This window comes from Colias croceus, chromosome 26 (genome assembly GCF_905220415.1).
Source record: "Colias croceus chromosome 26, ilColCroc2.1".
Taxonomy (NCBI): Eukaryota; Metazoa; Arthropoda; class Insecta; order Lepidoptera; family Pieridae; genus Colias; species Colias croceus.
In genome coordinates, this window is record NC_059562.1 from 6087123 (window position 1) to 6106231 (window position 19109).

The 19109-nt window shown below is 33.4% G+C and overlaps 2 protein-coding genes across 2 annotated transcripts in view; one reads left to right on the forward strand and one right to left on the reverse strand.

Annotated features, from left to right (window-relative positions):
• Positions 1 to 5504: 5504 nt before the first annotated feature.
• On the reverse strand, positions 5505 to 8163 carry LOC123703463 (tubulin alpha chain). Its single transcript, XM_045651463.1, has 3 exons — positions 8031 to 8163; positions 6862 to 7084; positions 5505 to 6692 (listed from the first exon to the last, which is right to left on the reverse strand). The coding sequence occupies exons 1-3, from the start codon at positions 8031 to 8033 to the stop codon at positions 5566 to 5568; spliced, it is 1353 nt and encodes a 450-aa protein (XP_045507419.1). The 5' UTR covers positions 8034 to 8163; the 3' UTR covers positions 5505 to 5565.
• A 1926-nt stretch (positions 8164 to 10089) lies between these two features.
• The window catches only part of LOC123703403 (proteoglycan 4), a 56190-nt gene continuing 47170 nt past the window's right edge, over positions 10090 to 19109 (forward strand). The window contains exon 1 of the mRNA XM_045651354.1: positions 10090 to 10313. The gene's annotated coding sequence lies outside the window, so the exon portion shown is untranslated. The remainder of the gene's footprint in view (positions 10314 to 19109) is intronic.

Here is a 19109-nt window from a genome sequence, read left to right on the forward strand (position 1 = left end):
CTCGCAAACAAGATTCCATGTAAGCATAGCCTCTTAAATCTCATACAACTTGAATTCTGCAGTTTTTAAAGTGAAACTTTTATTACATCGTCTCAAACTTTTTGGTCTATGTAGCGCATGTCGCGTGACGGTCGGCTGCCGAGTAGGTATAAAGCAGTGTTCGGAACCATACGATAATTATCGTACAAATACGATAATTTTTAGTTAAATGTCTATAGTGTGAAAAAAAGTTTCACTTTTACCGTGGTTTCATAAAACCACACAACATTTCTTTTAATTTGAATTGATTCCAGTTACTACTCTACAGATAAAATATCTGCGATTTGTGAAGCGATAAGTTAGGAGAAAGCAGAGACCTTTAGAGCTTTAGCTTTTCATTCATTAAAATTGAAATCCCCTGGATTTACAATTATGTTTTAATTGATTGATTATGGTGTATTTTCAGTGCTTATAGCAATTTCTAAGGTTTCATCTTCCACACAAAATCTACTGCTTAGTAAGCGAGGAAAGATCTATCACCGGAAAACATGTTTTAACTTTTAAGTCTATTTTCATTTTAAGAAGTGTGATTGTTTTTCTTTTTTGTTGATAATTCAGGATAAAAAGAATTAATGTTACCGGTCCTTGCTATGTGTACCAACTTTGAATTAAATTTTCGCTTTTAGTGTATCAAAATCGAGTCTAAATAAAGAAGGAGGAGAAGACGGTTTCATACAAATTCACAGACATACAGGTGAAACCAATAAAAGCGTTTTAAAAATCTGTTCGAAAATTACAAGGTGCCATTAGGTGAAATAAGGAATCTTGTGAACAGACAAGCGATAAATACAAACAATTAAAATAACTTTAAAATCTCAAAAACTTCAATTTTAGTGACTAGTTAGGTAGCCGTAGGTAGGTTCTCTCACTTTTTAAGATCTAATAAATCTATTTCCTTATCTAATTTATAAATTAAAAAATAATAAACAAATCAATACTTACACAAAGCGAATAAAAAAGAAATAAAAAACACACGTATCATTTTAAACAAGTTTGTGTCAATACTATTGAAACGCCTGAAAGTGAGCCATCGCTTATCAATTGATAAGGGTTGATATCAAACATACAATCAATTTATGGGGAAATCTTCTAAGAGCAGTGCACTAGAAAATAAATATCTTACTCTTAACTATCTAAAATGTTAGGTATGACATGAAAAAAAAGTTTTGTCAAAATCTGTTCAGCAATTTCGAATAGGCCGGAGCAAACTAATTTAAATTATTATAAACTTTCATTGTATTGTTTAAGTAATTACATACCATCTATTTATTAGTTGAGGTTGAATTTATGTATTATTTGTTTAGCTGCTGTTACAGTTGCTTAGAAGAGATGACATTTCAACAACAAAGTGACGCTGTTCTTGAAATCATGTTTTATTTCGTTCATTACTTCGTCATTACAAAGCAATATGATATATCAGCTGTGTGTTAATCGAACAAAGTCAACAAACACAAACACTTACCATTTAGCTAATAATAGGTACCTAACTAGACGTACCGCAGCTTCGCCGGCGCGCGCCTCGTAGTCAAAAAACCCGCATAGTTGCCGTTCCCGTAGGATTTTCGGGGTAAAAACAATCCAAGTTACCCTCTATGACACACATAGAGGGTAACATACCAATTTCATGACACACATAGAGGGTAACATACCAATTTCATGAAAAATAATTCAGCAGTTCTTGCGTGAAGGAGTAACAAACCAACAGACAAAATTTTGCATATTTTATAATATTTTGGATGACATTATCTTGTATGTATCATGGTAATGGTTCAAATTCAAATTTATTTATTACTAGCTTCCGCCCGCGACTCCGTCCGCGCGGATGTCGGTCTTCACGTGGATGGTTTATTTCTCCATTTTGAGTAACTCTGACAATGACATCTTATAGATATCTATTGGACCCAAATACGGCTAGCCTATAATAATACGCAAAGTGTGTTCGCGGTTCTACAGAACAACGTCTATGGATAAAACTGAAAAATTAAGATTAATTTTTTTCTACGTATTTTTCCAGGATAAAATGTATCCTATTTTACGCCCAGGATAATAAGGTATAATTATACCAAGTTTCATCGAAATCGAACCGTTAGTTTTTACGTGATGCCTGAACATACAGACAGACAGACAGACAGACAGACAAAAATTTTTTTAATCACATATTTGGGTTTGGTATCGATCCAGTAACACCCCCTGGTATTTATTTTTTCAATATTTTCAATGTACAGAATTGACCCTTCTACAGATTTATTATATGTATAGATCAAACATACATACAATTACATACCCGTGCGGGTGGCAAAGTTATGTTGAGCTATCGAGCGAGATTATGTTTTCATAGACAGCAAAAAATTTTGTTGTTTAGGTATGTGAACAGTGTATTCCATACTACCTACAAGTCCCTTCGCGCTTAGTATACCTACCGATAGTGGGTCACCCTGTATATCTATTTTATCGAACATTATTTATTTCTATTTTAATTCCTGGTATTTATTACCTACATCAACGAAGAATTTGCCATTGTTCAATGAAAAAGAGGTTTAGAAGTAAAAAATAAATTGTATCCTAAATCATGTACCTAGCTAGAAACTCATCAGAACATAAACGTAGAAATCATTATTCCTGCAAATCCTTATCAGGATAATCGGAAAAATTTTAATGTTATCGGTCTTTGATAAGAGTGCAAATTTCAACTCAAGACGTTTTAAAGTTAAAATCGCGTTCAAAGATGCCGCAGATAGTTACATAGAACTGCATAATCTTTTTCTAAGATAATAGGTACAATCGTAAAATAGGTGTGCATGTACTAAGATGTTTTATGCTTTAGTTGTATAATCATGTGCCTAGATCACTTGTCCCCAAAACTAAGAAGACGGAATATCAAGAATTTCCGATTTTATCATATTGTGTAAGATAAACTTCGATAAAAAACATTAAAACCGATTGTGTGACAATTAGGATTACAGTATACAATATTATTTGTTTTACTTTAATCTAGCTTAATCAATTCGTATTGAAAATATATAGAAAAATAGGTACATAGGTATACCTAACTACTAAATCGAGTAGGTAACTACGGAAAGAAAAAGACTCTTTTTCTCTCTTTTTAAAAGAGACAGTTGAAGGGAAAAAGCTAGCCACATTTCGACGTGCTTAGGTACGTATTTTTTCAATATTTGCAATGGACAGAATTGACGCTTCTACAGATTTATTATATTATGTATAGATGAAACCAATTTCTGAAAATAGATTTCAGAATAAAATATTCATTTCTTAAGAACTATCATTTACAACTAAATGCGCTATACCTTCTCAACTCATAATTTTTTTTAAATATCATAACTGAAATTCAGCTGTAAAGTTCGATAGCATGACAAGTTTAGCGTGGGTTCAACGTACTTACTTTAGTTCTAAACATCGCGATCGCCCGCATCGTTCCCGGCACGTTCGAGGTAAAAATAACGCGACGGTGCAGACTGCACTTGGAAAATTATTCAAACGAGCCATATCTTTGAGAAGTGTAAAACTTTATCGATCTGATAATCACAATTTAAATTATTTAATTCAATTTTATCCTAGTTTTCTCACGTATAAAATGTTTCTTTGTGTGTACCTAACTACCTACAACAGGTCACGGTATGCCTAGGATCAAAAAGTGTTCGAAAGATTAAACTTCACTAAAAAAGGTATAGACTCGAAAACAAATTAATTATTTAATAAAGTAAACTTCTTACGTAGGCTGGATAATAACAACGTGGGAAGTGACAAAAAAATGATAGACTCCCACGTAGACACGTACAGAATTTTATGCTTTTGCCTTTTACTTCACAAAATCATGACAATATCCTTGACTTCATGAAATTTATCTACACTAATATTATAAAGAGGAAAACTTTGTTTGTTCCTTTGATTGCTCATAAACTACTGGACCGATTTTGATGAAATTTGGCACAGACAATTTTTAGACCCTGAGAAAGAACATAGGCTACTTTTTATTGCGAAATATGTACCACGGGCGAAGCCGGGGCGGACCGCTAGTGTAATATATGTATTACAACAAGTATATACTTGTTGATAATACACCTATAATTGAAACAGTAGCATAGAATAATAATTAATAAGTAATAACTATAGTATGTCAGTAGGCAAGTTTAATTTGGATAAACTGATAAATCTAAAGCTATCATCATAGTAGTTACACGTTATATTGAAATGTGAAATGTAATTGTTATTATTATTTTAAAATATGTACACAGATAAGACAGAGTCGGCATTAATTTTGATAAGGTAACTGTCCCGTTTTCTAAACCACAATTTTACAATGACCTATTATAAATAAATAGCGTTCATAAGAAACCACGTCATAACCAGTAAACCAAGTTTTTAACCTTGTATGCATCCTACGAGGACTTGTAAAGTGGGCGGAGTGACATCATTTCTGACATGACCATATATGGTTCGACGCGGTATGACACAATTATGCTAATAATTTCAACTTTTTATTGATCGATGTTTAACCTACTTACTACGCGTGTACTTTGCAATAATTTATAGGTACTGGTTATAAGCACAATCTTCTGAAAACTAGGTACCTACCTACTTGTTTTATTTGGCTACCGGCTACGGGGTATACATATATGTATACAAGTTACAACCTATGTATTTCAATTATGTAGTAGTTTCAATATTATATTTTAAAATAGCTTTAATTTTGCAGCTTTGTTTTGTATTCCAGACAAAAAATCTTTGTCATTCACATCTGAGATTGTACTCAAATTACAAGACAAGGCTAGGCGGAAATCAATAAATAGGTAGGTAGGGTAGTCTTTTCAAAACCTAATACTGTAATAAATAAATGAAAATCTAGCGCCAATTACATACAAGTACATAGGTAGAAGGTGCACAGATAAAAAGGAATATAAACTTTCGATAGGTAATTGACGATCTCAAAGGTTGTTATGATCGAATTTGTTTTTATCTTTTCATCTAACCTAGATAATTAAGTTAGCTATATAGCCTATAAGGAGAAGGTAGCAGGTACCTACCCAGTTTGGATACAGTACGTCAGACGTCTATATTGCTTTCATTTGGAAAAATGGTGTTTCCGAATAACAAGAATTCCTGTTATCGACTGCCCACATTCATTTAGTACCTACCTACTTACGTGATTATATATTTCTTGTAAGGGCACTAGTGCATATCTTTAGCTATTCTGCAAGTACTACTAGCTATCTATACTACCTACTATCGTAATACTTTGTGATTTACGATTTATTTTTATTTACGAAAATTAGCTTTTAAAGTTTTAAGGTTTTTTGTTGTAATGACAATGATGACTAATGACATAATATTATGTATTCGATCATGGGAAATAACAGTGGGAAATAAATATATTGATATCTTCATTGTAGGTACATTTATGTGAATAAGTTGATTTGTTGTAGGAACTTGTAAAGGAAACGAAAGTGTACATCACATTTAGTATTTATTTCTCATTGAATTGAGTGCGGAATGCTTTGAACTTTTAACTTAATATTCTTCAGCACCCTCGCCTTCACCCTCAGCGGAGTCCATGCCGACTTCTTCGTAGTCCTTCTCGAGGGCGGCCAAGTCCTCGCGAGCCTCTGAGAACTCACCCTCCTCCATACCCTCACCGACGTACCAGTGCACGAAGGCGCGCTTGGCGTACATCAGATCGAACTTGTGGTCAAGACGAGCCCAGGCCTCGGCGATGGCCGTGGTGTTGGACAACATGCACACGGCGCGCTGCACCTTGGCGAGATCGCCGCCGGGCACCACGGTTGGGGGCTGGTAGTTGATGCCGACCTTGAAACCGGTGGGACACCAGTCCACGAACTGGATGGTACGCTTGGTCTTGATGGTGGCGATGGCGGCGTTAACGTCCTTGGGCACGACGTCTCCACGGTACAACATGCAGCAGGCCATGTATTTGCCGTGACGCGGGTCGCATTTCACCATCTGGTTGGCGGGCTCGAAGCAAGCGTTAGTGATCTCGGCGACGGAGAGTTGTTCATGGTACGCCTTCTCGGCGGAGATGACGGGCGCGTAGGTCACCAAGGGGAAGTGGATACGGGGGTAGGGCACCAAGTTGGTCTGGAACTCTGTTAGATCGACGTTGAGTGCGCCGTCGAAACGCAGGGAGGCGGTGATCGAGGATACGATTTGGCCAATCAGTCTGTTCAAGTTGGTGTAGGTTGGGCGTTCAATGTCGAGGTTGCGTCTGCAGATGTCGTAGATGGCCTCATTGTCGACCATGAACGCGCAGTCGGAGTGCTCCAAGGTGGTGTGGGTGGTGAGGATGGAGTTGTACGGTTCGACGACAGCGGTAGAGACCTGCGGGGCCGGGTAGATAGCGAACTCAAGCTTGGACTTCTTTCCGTAGTCCACTGAGAGACGCTCCATGAGCAGGGAGGTGAAACCGGAACCGGTACCACCTCCGAAGGAGTGGAAGATTAGGAAGCCCTGGAGCCCGGTGCACTGGTCAGCGAGCTTTCGGATGCGGTCGAGGACTAGGTCAACAATTTCCTTGCCGATTGTGTAATGTCCACGGGCATAGTTATTGGCAGCGTCTTCCTTACCAGTGATAAGCTGTTCTGGATGAAACAACTGCCTATAAGTGCCTGTGCGAACCTCGTCTGTGAACAAAAATAAACAATGTTAGATACCATTTCAATTTTCATTTTGAAGCTCAATATGACTGAATGTACTTTAAATCTGATTTCTTCAAATTATGTGTGAGATTAATATTTATGTAAAACTCTACAACCATAACTATCTTCAGATAATCTGTAAGTTCAAACTCACCTACTACAGTAGGTTCCAAGTCGACAAACACGGCACGGGGCACGTGCTTGCCGGCGCCGGTCTCGCTGAAGAAGGTGTTGAACGAGTCATCTCCACCGCCAATTGTCTTGTCAGTGGGCATCTGACCATCAGGCTGGATGCCGTGCTCCAGGCAATAGAGCTCCCAGCAGGCATTACCGATTTGAACACCGGCTTGGCCAACGTGTACTGAGATGCACTCACGCTGTAGGACAAGAGTTTTTATTAAATGAATCATGAATGGAATGTTGATAATGAATACCTACCTATATTTTTATTGATTAAATGCTTTACTGTTACCTAATCATTTGTGTATTATTTCTGTGTATGGTATGGTAAAAACCGAAGATCTCAGTAAAAGAAACGAAATAGCATGAAGGAATGGTCTATTCAAAATAGATATGAACTAAGAAATTTATAAACTATCAAGAAAAAAATCATTACTATTTCTTAAATTTCAATCTAGGTAGGTAGCAAGTAGGTACAATGAGAGATAATCCCATGAGATAACGGGATAAGTCATTCACCTCTTTCAATCATGGTGAAGTGCAGAGAAAGTCGAGAAAGTACGGCCTCATTTTTTTACGAGAGTCTAATTGATATATTGTATCGAACTTTCTTAAAATTCTGTATTTACACCGAAATTAAGCGATAAAGAGGAAGGAAATTAATAGTAACTTATGATGACATCAACCTTGAATGGGGTCGGAACACGTCAGCGACCGACGCCTAGTGTTAGACTAGAAAATTTACTGAAAATCAATCTAAATAAAATTACGAGCTTAGAAAATCAAGAATAAGAATAATATTTGTAATACTTAGATATTTGAAAATTGAAACAGTACAATATTGGCCACCGTAAGCTCATGTTAGTGACGTCACTAGATTACCGACAGAAAACAAATTGTTGTACTTTTAGTTCTATTAATAATTTGAAAAACAAATGACACAAAGACAGAAGTTAAGAATAGAATACAAAGAATCAATGATAGAAGTTATTTTCAAATTAAGAATGCCACACCCGGCCTCATGTACAAAATGCCGACAAGATGGCGCATCCACCCGGCGTTTCATTTCAGTGTTAAAACTAACAAAATAGCGAGAAAATTTACTGAAACTAAATGTAAAACTAAGACATAACTGAAACTTACCATTTTGAAGTAGTTTTCTTGAACTAGCGTAGAAATAAATTAATAAATTAATGTCAGTCGACGTTCAGCGTACCGGTTAAGAGGGTTGCCAAACGGTTAATAACGTCGAATTTTCCGTTACGAGAACTTATATAGTCGTTGGTTTGCGGGGGTTCGACGCCTCGCTTCCTCAACTCTGATTGGTGGATTCAGTGCCGCAGAGCAGTATCGACCAATGCGAAGAAAGCTGCATTATCTCACCATTGCGGGAATATGTGGGCTGCTGATTCATACAGGGCTAAGTGATGTTAACAGTATTCAAGATCGATATCGATATTTCTTGCACGGTAAAACCAAAATTTCAAGAGAATCCATGTGAAATATAAATTATTCAATGTATATTTCGCATTTTTTTACTAAAATTCACTCAAGAAATACTACAATGCATCAAAGAATTAAATAATCAATTGGGTACATCAATAAATATTCAATAATAAAAAAAATAATCAACTTATTTTGAATAAGGCAATAAAAATGGCAATAATTTAATAAAATAACCGTTTTTATCAGTAAATTATTGATAGAATACAATATGTTTAATAAAATTACAACAGGAAGTTTCATTCCTTAAGTTTACTACAGTAATACGATTAATTTATATTATTTCATACGTATTCAGATTATCTACTAATCACAATAATAAAATCAACCTGTTTAAAATTTAATATAATAAGTAGAACATTAATTTATTGTGTAAGTGTGTAATTACATAATTATGATAAAACAAACAATAATTAACATCAAAACATTTAAATATTTCAAAATTTTATGTTAGAATATAAATATTGTGAATTTTATAAACTTACTGTGCGGAACGAAAATTAGAAACTGTTTTTTGCTTTCCAAACATAATCATCAATATTTTATCTCATGTTTTAATTACGAGGTTTACGTTTGATTAACGTGGCTACAACGTAAATCTTAGTTTGATTTAAAATAATTTCATGTAACCCGCCACCTCTGTCGCGTAAATAGCTTGACAATGTAGGATCGCATGATAAGTAATAACAGCGTGTACCTGGAGAGAATTAACTAAATTATGGATCAATAATCAGTATTTCACTACTCCTCCGCAAACAAAATGTATCGACATAAACTAAATTACCTTGACATGATACAAATGCGTAATGATCTGATGGTAGATTTAGGATAATAGATTAAAATATACCTACTTTCCAAATTCTTATTAATTGTAAACTATTAAGTTCTTTCAAGAAGAAATTGTCGAAAGAAATAATCCACGAAATTATGTATAAAATAAATCATTTATCGATAACAAGGAGTAATACATCACTGCAATGTCTTTGTGTGAGTAAGTACAGCTGCGACATTATTATATTTTTGCACACATATAACGATCGGCACCGTCTGGACTTTTTTGGCTATGTTTTTCACGACAATAATAGATTTGAGTATAAATTCAATTGAAACGAATAACATTAAACCTTAAAATTGATTTAAACTTGAAAATAATAAGAAAACGTCAACGATAACAGGAATCAGAAAAAACACACACCTTTTAATTTTGTATTCAAAATACCTATTATAATCCCTTCTTCTGTTATTTCTACATTGCTCGAAAATATCACTTTCAAATTCAAATTCATATTAATATGTTGTTCCGAATGTGTTAGAATTTAGATATTTTATTCAGATCAAAATATTTTCTTAAATCTAATTTCACAAATTGTATTCAACGCCATCTTTTAGATGACTTCCTAACTAGCATAGTTTAAAAATTGAAAGGGAAATAATAAGAATGCAAAAAGCGCCATCTATTATAAAGATAGAAAAGAATATTATTTAATTTTGTAAATTCGACAGTTTTTATCAGTGTTTCAATAAATTATAAACTTAGCTTCTATTTTTTATGCCGTAATTAAATGATTATTTATTACTTATCTATTGTACTAGTAATTGTAAAATATAAAAGTAGTTTTTGTGGAAGCGAGTGAGATATATATATCGTGACTGTTTATTTCCGCTTACGTTTCCCGCGCAGGTTCAAGCGGTTCCACAAGTGCGGGTTGCGTATGCGCGCTAAAATAGCATTCCGCGCGCGAACGTTATAGGATGTGCGCTTTCGAATCTACGAATTTTTAAAAACGTACGGGATTTCAAAAATAGACGACCTTCGATTATTGTTATAATAATGTTAACACTGTTTTATTAGTGCATTTAATAGTTACAATTGTGTGTGAAGTGTGGATTTTTCATTTATTTCAGACAGCGCGCTATAAAATTGTAAGTCATTAATTTTTATATGCTTGTATATTTTTTGGCATTTACTTACAGTTTTAAGTATATATACATCTGTATTGAATTTTCTTTGGTGAAAAACAAAGTAACTTGTATCCATTTAAGGTCGTTTGATCTCCGTTATTTTCTCGGACATGGAGTGGCCTTATAGTGCCTAGGATCTTGTAGAATCTAGACTCGCCTTGGGCTAAGTTGAAAGTAGGTTTTAGCGGAGTATTGTATCAGTGTTTGTTATTATTATGATAACGAGTTTACTTTCTAAACATATTCATGGATAATATCTGAATAGGTACTTATCGGTTTAGTTTACGCCAATGATTTTGCATAACATTCCAATTTAAAATTTGTTCTTTATCTGAATTCGCAATAATTTCTTTAAAAAACACGCATTTATTTTATTTTTTAATTTTGGTCTCGTAGTTTTCCTTCATAAAATAATTTAATTAAAGTGTAGTCAGGGCCAGTATAAATAAAGATTTCTAAAAAATGTTACTGAAGGTTGCAAAATGTCTTGTATTTTTATACATTACAGGTTCTTTTAACCTATTTGTATACAAATTAGATTTAGTCATAGGTAATTATACTTATTCAAGGCAAGTTTTTTTGTTAAATAGGTACCTACCTAACTAGGTATATCTTTATTTTACAGAGCGAGTATGTAAATTTGTGATAACATTTGCAATATGTGTGCTAAATTAGTAGATAAAGTATACTTCACAGTATACTTATTATTTAATACTATAATATTAATAAATATTATATTATTATTGGTATTGCTAATACTTTTTAGTTTATACGAAATAAAAAGTAAAAACACACTTATAAATAAAATAGGCACCGTTTATTTAAAAAAAATCACATACCTACCTACGTAGATACTAGATATTGTATACAAACCCACACTGATACCTACATAGCATAGGTCACACATATTATCAAGGACAAACTCTTGTAATATGAACTTTAACAATCTAACTGAAAAATTAATTTAAGATTAAATAAATTAAAATTCCTAATTATTTTAACTCCAAATCTAGGACTAAATAAAGCATAGCTTGCACTATCTTAGCGACATAAAATGAGATATTGTTTAATTGTTTAGTTAGGTATATACCTAATGGAGGAGTGGAGGAGGATCTGGAGAAAAAGACTTTTCAGTAGTAACTATTATCAGACTATTATTGATAGAATTGAACCCATACTATTAGGATCCAATAGTGGAGCTGAATCGAGTTATCCACACAACCAACTTTTTTAATTTATTCAAACAAGGCAAGTTAAATAATGTTAATGTAAGCATGAGATAAATAAAATTGAAGTAAAAAATAGGTACCTAAATTAATAATGAAAAAGTAACAACAAAAAAAATCATAAATAAATAAATAAATCTTTATTTGCTCAAATGTGGTTCACAAGTTATTACTTTATGGAAAGTACAGTTATTACATAGACTATTCCAGTCATTATTTTTCTGTAAAACTGACGGTTTGGAAACTTGTTTTATTTCGTTTCTATTTATATTTGCTATGCTCGGGACTGTACTAATTAGGGTTCTGTATATATTATACTAGCTGCTCCGCGCGGTTTCACACCCGTGGCTCCACTCCTGTTAGTCGTAGCGTGATGATAATATATACCCTATAGCCTTCCTCGATAAATGAGCTATCTATCACCAAAAGAATTTTTCAAATCGGACCAGTAGTTCCCGAGATTAGCGCGTTCAAACAAACAAACAAACTCTTCAGCTTTATAATATTAGTATAGATTAAAGAAAAGTTAGGATAAATCTGATGATAATGTTGTTATTATTTCTTGCCTCTTTGTAATTTAAAATATTTTATTCTATGTAGGTATTTTAGTATTGTACACAACATATAACTTTAGATTTATAACGTTAAGAAAGATAACTTTGTTTTTAATATTTTTTTTTGTTCATTATAATAAGGGTGTCCTTTTGGAATAACGTTTCCTAGGTTAACTATGTAAACTATGAAAAAGTAGTAGGATTCCTAGTACAAAACCCTGATCGGTACATTGATGATACATTGCGGTTCAAACACTCAGTAAATTCGTAAATAGCCATGAGCAATTAGGACAAGGCCTATATGAATAACTCCTGGAATTGTTTCATTGATAAACCATTGAGAAATACAGTATCCTTGTTATGACTCGAAACTTTGAAGGAGCAATTCGTAAGGCTTTTATCGAAGTTTGCGTAAGCCGTAAAACAATGACGTAGCAAATGATTATTATATAAAGTAGAAGTATTATGGAGGTGATGGATTAAAATAGATTATATATATACCTATATATTGATTTTTATTATTGTTAGGCACATGAAATCGTTTACCATCTTCATATTATCAATTCTGGAATTGACGCTGTTCGGAATTAGATGAGAGGGAGGATGAAAGATTGTTGTTCAGTTCAGAAGTTTTAAAGGAATACTTCATAAAAATCAACAATCAGCCAAACTTTTGTTTTCAAACACCGAGGGCATGTGTACACGACGGTCGACGGCCAATAATAACACCTTGTAATTAAACTAGATAGTGACCACTTCCGAGATGCACTGCCAAATTTGATTGGCACCAGTGCACTAGTTCCGTAAACTTAATGGCTACAGGATGACAATCTTTATATTTTTAGACTACATAATCGATTTTACAAGAATAATCTATGCCTCCGTACAATACAATGCACACACACGGAAGAAGAAAAAAAAAGAGAGAAACATAAGCGGCCTTATCGCTTAATCCTTTTTAGTGTGTTTACCACAAAAGGAAAAAAAAATAGTTAAATATTAGACATAGTTACTATTTCCTTCCTCCATAATACCTTGTTTAGAAGGAAGACTTACCAATAAGCCTTATTATTTTGGACACGACATTCAACTCTTCAACTGCAGTTGAATTCAGTCATCAGATTCAATAAGAGTATGACCTAGAACTGCATAAAGGTACTACACATAATTATAGTAGTAACATAGTTTCTGAACTTGGACAGACGGCCTGATTAAAATGGCAGGATGCAAGATGCGAGCTCATGGAGATCATACGTTTTGGAAATTTTGGAGCACGATCATTATTTTCTGTTATAAACATAAGATGTAATAGCTGATAATTATGATGATAGTTCCACAGGGATCAAAATGCAAGAGGACTTATTATCGTCTCATAAAGAATTGAGCAATATGCGATGTCGTTTTAGCATACCACACTCAAAACTATGAAAATGTATTTTTGTATCTATTTAACTGTTACCTAATCTATATATAGCATTATTATATCATCATTATACTTATACATATATTTTTGTTATGCAAAATTCTCTAAATTCAAAATGGACGTGAGAATCCATCTTCCGATCCATTCTCTCTCCTTACGTAATACAAGATGCATTTGTGGCCACTCATCTCAATCGCACATGCATGAGTAAACTTAAAACATTGTAATCGAAGGATTTAATGTAAACAGTAGTATGACATCAGAGTGGACCAGCTATATTAAAACTTGGCGGTTCGCCATCCCGGCTTTATCGATATGGATCATAGGAGACGCGTTTAGAATACAATTCACTTTCGTTTTAATAGGAAAATACAGTCGATGAATTGGCTTATTTTATTTTATTGGAGAAATGTTTAAATTCAGTAGTATAAGCTCTATTATATTATGTATCTGCTATTAGCTATACCATCTGTAATAGTTGTAACATTTACTTATCGTCTAAAATCTGTGAAAACAATGTCTTTTACTAATAGTGTTATTGTCACTGTTTCGATAAGTTTATAATCTCTCATATAAAAGAGTGGATATGCATTCAAGACGGAAAAGGACTGCCACCGAATTTCAGGAGAAAGAACTGATAAACATAATATTATTATCTACTATCAATGATCAATCTAGAATGGAATTAAAATTATAATGTAAGTTTTAACACGTCACAACAAAGACTACGTGACCCACGACATTATAGCTGTATACGAAATAGGGTTTTTTTATTATCCTCAACAATATCGAAGGTCCATGAGCTGTAAATGTGTCATTATTTCTGAAAATCGTGTCAAGAACAAGTCCTGTGATGACTCGACTTTAGGTCATTTGGTAACCAAAACAAAATATTACAAGTAATTATAAGTAATTAATAGTCATGTTTCTGTAAGCTTATTTCTGTTTATTTTTATTTGCATCATTTTTATTGCATACGTATTTGCGGTTCTTACACTTTTATTAGTCACTTTTGCCTGTTCGGATATTTTTGAATTTTTAGGTCAAGTCTATAAGTATTTACCAGCTTCATTCCAGTTTATTTTTCTCTCGCACAAGTACGTTTCGCGGGAAAAAGCAGTTAGAATGGCGATAGTTAATTTCTATAATAGTATGTAACTAGTAAGTTACTATTATATACCTATGATATTCAATTATTCACTCCACGTCTAGCATTTAAAAGCCATTAGAAATAATTCTCATAATACACGTCTCTAACATCAAACGCTGATGTTCTTTTGTTTATTTCGTGGCGATTCGTAATGCCAAATTATAATTATTAGTTTTCTTCGAAATGACGTGTCTCTATGTCGCGTCGTGGCTATGATATTTTTGGTACTGGGTGCTGCCAAGTGGGTCTATAGGAAGTTGCATCATGGGCTTGTGTCTAGACTGGTTTTTAATCTGTAAATGTCAAGTGCAGGTGAATGTATGATTTAGGGAGGTTTGAATCGGTTGTACTTGCATTGGCAATGTTATATCCCGAAAGTCTTATTGTAGCCTAGGTTTCTGAGCTGTCTTGTAGTGATATTCTTACGGAAGATAAGCATAGAACACTATCATTTTCAGTATCATAGGCACGAAAATGATATTTAAGTACCAAATTACTTCAGCCTACAATTTTTTACATCATTAGCATAAAATGTGGGGCTCTATCAGACAGTTCTTATTCTATTGATTTTATTAATCTTGGTTAAAATATCATATAATTATAATAATCTATCATTAACATTATTTGACCATTTTGTATACCTATAACCACATAACCTAGTCCATAACATCTTCGTTTAAAATGTTATCGCATATATTTAACCATACTGTTCAGGATCACAAAAACACTTAAAATTAACCATAAAAATTATCGAAAATACGATTCCGTATTTCCTCAACACGCATGCCTAAAGTCTAATCTCGCGAATTTCTTATTTTTAGCATTTAAAATTCGACACACGCTATCGAGTCAAACCTGTTCCTTGCACCCATTAGATAACCTTGCTTATCCAACGTGAAGTTAAACAAAATGTATTTTATACAACAAGCAATACACCTAGCTGTGACCCGCGTGTTCATCCGCAGACCGCAGACAAAAACTTTCATGCCCTATTATATTAGGGTAGGGTTGATTTAAAATGAAGGAACGGTAGACCAGAGTATTTGATATGAATTTCAGATTGATACCTTCACGTGTTTCTTAAAAGCTCTGGACCGACAGACAAACAGATAACAAAGTGTATAATACCTAAGGGTTCAAAATTTTCCTATGGTGGTTCGGAACCCTAAAAAGAAACCTGTATTTGACCTTGGGCCTTCAAATGTTTTCATTGCAAATTTTATCCAAATAAGCTATGGTGTATCCCTGAAAGATAAACAGACATACAGAGTACAGACTTTCGCGTTTATTATTAGTGCAGATACGTGTATAGTACAGTTTTAATTGGCAAAATTGGTTTGTCTGAATGAGATCACACTGCGACCTTCAGTTATTTGGCATTTTGAAGCAAATTAATAATATGAATTTTTATATGGGCTTTAAAGGTATATGTCGAGTTATACTGACTACTTAGCTTTATTGCGTTGAGTGCAAGTTTGATTTTGGATTTTTATTATTTTGTGATTAATGTTTATTAGTGTTTGTTTTATAATATGATTTATAGCTTCGTACATACTAAAAAAAATAATTACATAGGTTTGCTGGTTCACAATAATATGTAAATTGATTTTTATCATTCATTAATTGAATTAACTACGTAAGTAATATAAGTTATGAATTATTAATCGGAAGGTAAAATAACCTTTAGTGCCTACCTTTTAAGGCACTTCATGTAGGAGGGCTCGGCCATCTCAAATTCAGATCGTGGTCAACCGCAGAGTGAACTTTAGATATTCACTATTCATATTCTTATAAACTAAGGTTTATAATTATCTATATATCCTACTACTATTATAAAGGCGAAAGTTTGTAAGTATGGATGTATGGATGTTTGTTACTCTTTCACGCAAATACTACTGAACCGATTACAATGAAATATAGCACACATATAGAGGGTAATTTGGATTAACACATAGGATAGGTCATCCCGGAATTCCCACGGGAACGGGAATTATGCGGGTTTTCCTTTGAAAACGCGGGCGAAGCCGCGGGCGGAAATCTAGTCATTTTATAAATTACGTGTCAACACCCGTAAAATAAAAAAATATAGCCTATGACACTCATAGTCCATAGATAACGGTGGCTTTAATAAAGAAGCTTTTTACTGAAATAAACTTTAATAATTGATCCAAAAGCTACGAGAATTACTTATTTTGTGACACATATTTTCTGGACATTTTTTTTCTCTACCGTGCAATACAAAACAACTATAAATAGTAATTTTAGGTACCCATAAGTAAAGCCCTAGAGATATGTAGTTACTCTTAAAACAAATAATTATCTGTTTTGACCAAGTTTTGACTACTCACTGACATAATATAACATACTACAATAACATAGATTGATACATAACATAGGTACTCTCAAGTGCTACATAGGTTGAATGCCCTTTCGACCGCTGATCGGTCAAAAACCTAAACAATTAGCACATTATTGCTCTCCCTTCAAGAATGAGTAATCGCTAATTACTTCACATTATTTTAGCACTTACAAGCAAGTATTGTATCACATGGAACGGTTTATATGAGAGTTTATTCCTAACAAAGCACGTAAAACGAATTAAAATTGTTTGGAACTTTAAACGTGGCATAAAATTTTGTAAAATTAACTATTGTAGCCACACTCAAACTCAAAAAATCAATATTTTTTCCAATAAATTTATATGATTTCAAGTTTTCGAAAAACATTTTACACAGTAAAGTATCGTTAGGACACAACTAGAATGATAGATAATTTGTATTACAATTATAAATACTAAAATAGACATAACATTTTTTTACATTCATTATAATAGGTACTCACGTCATTTCATAAACTATTATAATATAATATTAACGTTAAAACAAAGACATTGTAATATAATAATTAATTGTTGCTTTTTATTACCTTCATGTTTGCCGTGTTGGGCGTGAAATTATTTAGGTCATTATAATTGTCATAATGTACAGTTAGTTAAAGCGTAATATTTTTTTTTCAATATTCCGATAAAAATAACCCCTTTTAATTTAGAATTTAGAAATATGCAGTTTGAATTTAAATATCTTAAATGATTGTTAATAAAATAATCTGAGCATATTTTTGAATTTTACCCCAATAGTATCAAATGAATAACCTATGTCCTATACTATGGGCAATTGAGTAACAACTGTCATAGATAACACTGATAACAGCATATTCTTCTTTTATTTACTTCCTTAGTTTACATACAGGCTACAGCAGTAGCCAGTAACATCGTGAATTCGAATCCCGATAGGATTAATAAAAAAGTTTTGTTCTATCAGGACAGAGAAGGTTGATCACTTGTTTGCAAAAAAAGTCGATCAGGGAAATATTAGTACAATATTCTTCCCATCCCATAATTCATAGGTTACACGCTCAGTCTGGCGTCAGTTCAGTCCATCAGTTTGATCCGGCTTAGACTGATGCCAGAATGATGGATGAAAAACACGGTATATGCTGAACCACAGACTAATAATAATATACTACGGCTGAACCATCAGTCCGTCAGTCAACCGGTTAGACGATAATTCTCCCGTCATTCTGAGCAGACTGATGGACTGAACTGACGCCAGACTGAGCGTGTAACCTATGTCATAGGTTACACGCTCAGTCTGGCGTCAGTTCAGTCCATCAGTTTGATCCGGCTTAGACTGATGCCAGAATAATGGATGAAAAACACGGGTAGACTGAACTGACGCCAGACTGAGCGTGTAACCTATGACTAAGTATCATGCACCAACTTTTGTTTTTGACAGTACCTTTAGTTAACTGTTTACTCGACACTCGTGTATTTGCCTCATTAACATACACAATTTATAGCATAATGTATGTAAGTAGTAAATATTCGAATGACATTCAAGTAAAAATCACGATATGACATCACTAGGTCGGGACAGGTTATACACAAATATGGCTAAAGAGGTCAAGTGCATTATCCATAATCTTATCTGTTTGCCATTTATTATAAATAGCTCAGTTTATATAGTCGTAAAGTACAAAATATTATCTCTAAACTATAAAGTGGTTAGAAAATATAGATGCATAATTAATACAGAAATATTAGGGTTTCTAGGTGCTTATGTTGTTCTTAATGTGTACATGTTTAAAATAAATGGTTTTTGTTTCAGTACAGAGCAAGAAACTCTCTTCTTCAATAAACAATTACATTTAACGTGAAAAATACACGTACTCCTTTCGTTATTAATCTCCTTGTCAATATTATGCGACATTTAAAAACCGTTGTTTTTGCTCAAGCAGGCAACAATCCATAAATTATGTTTTTAGTCGTCCAAATTATCATAATAATTCCTTGTTTTTTGCATAACATGTACAAACGGCTTAGCAGATTAGTTTTATAATAGCTGA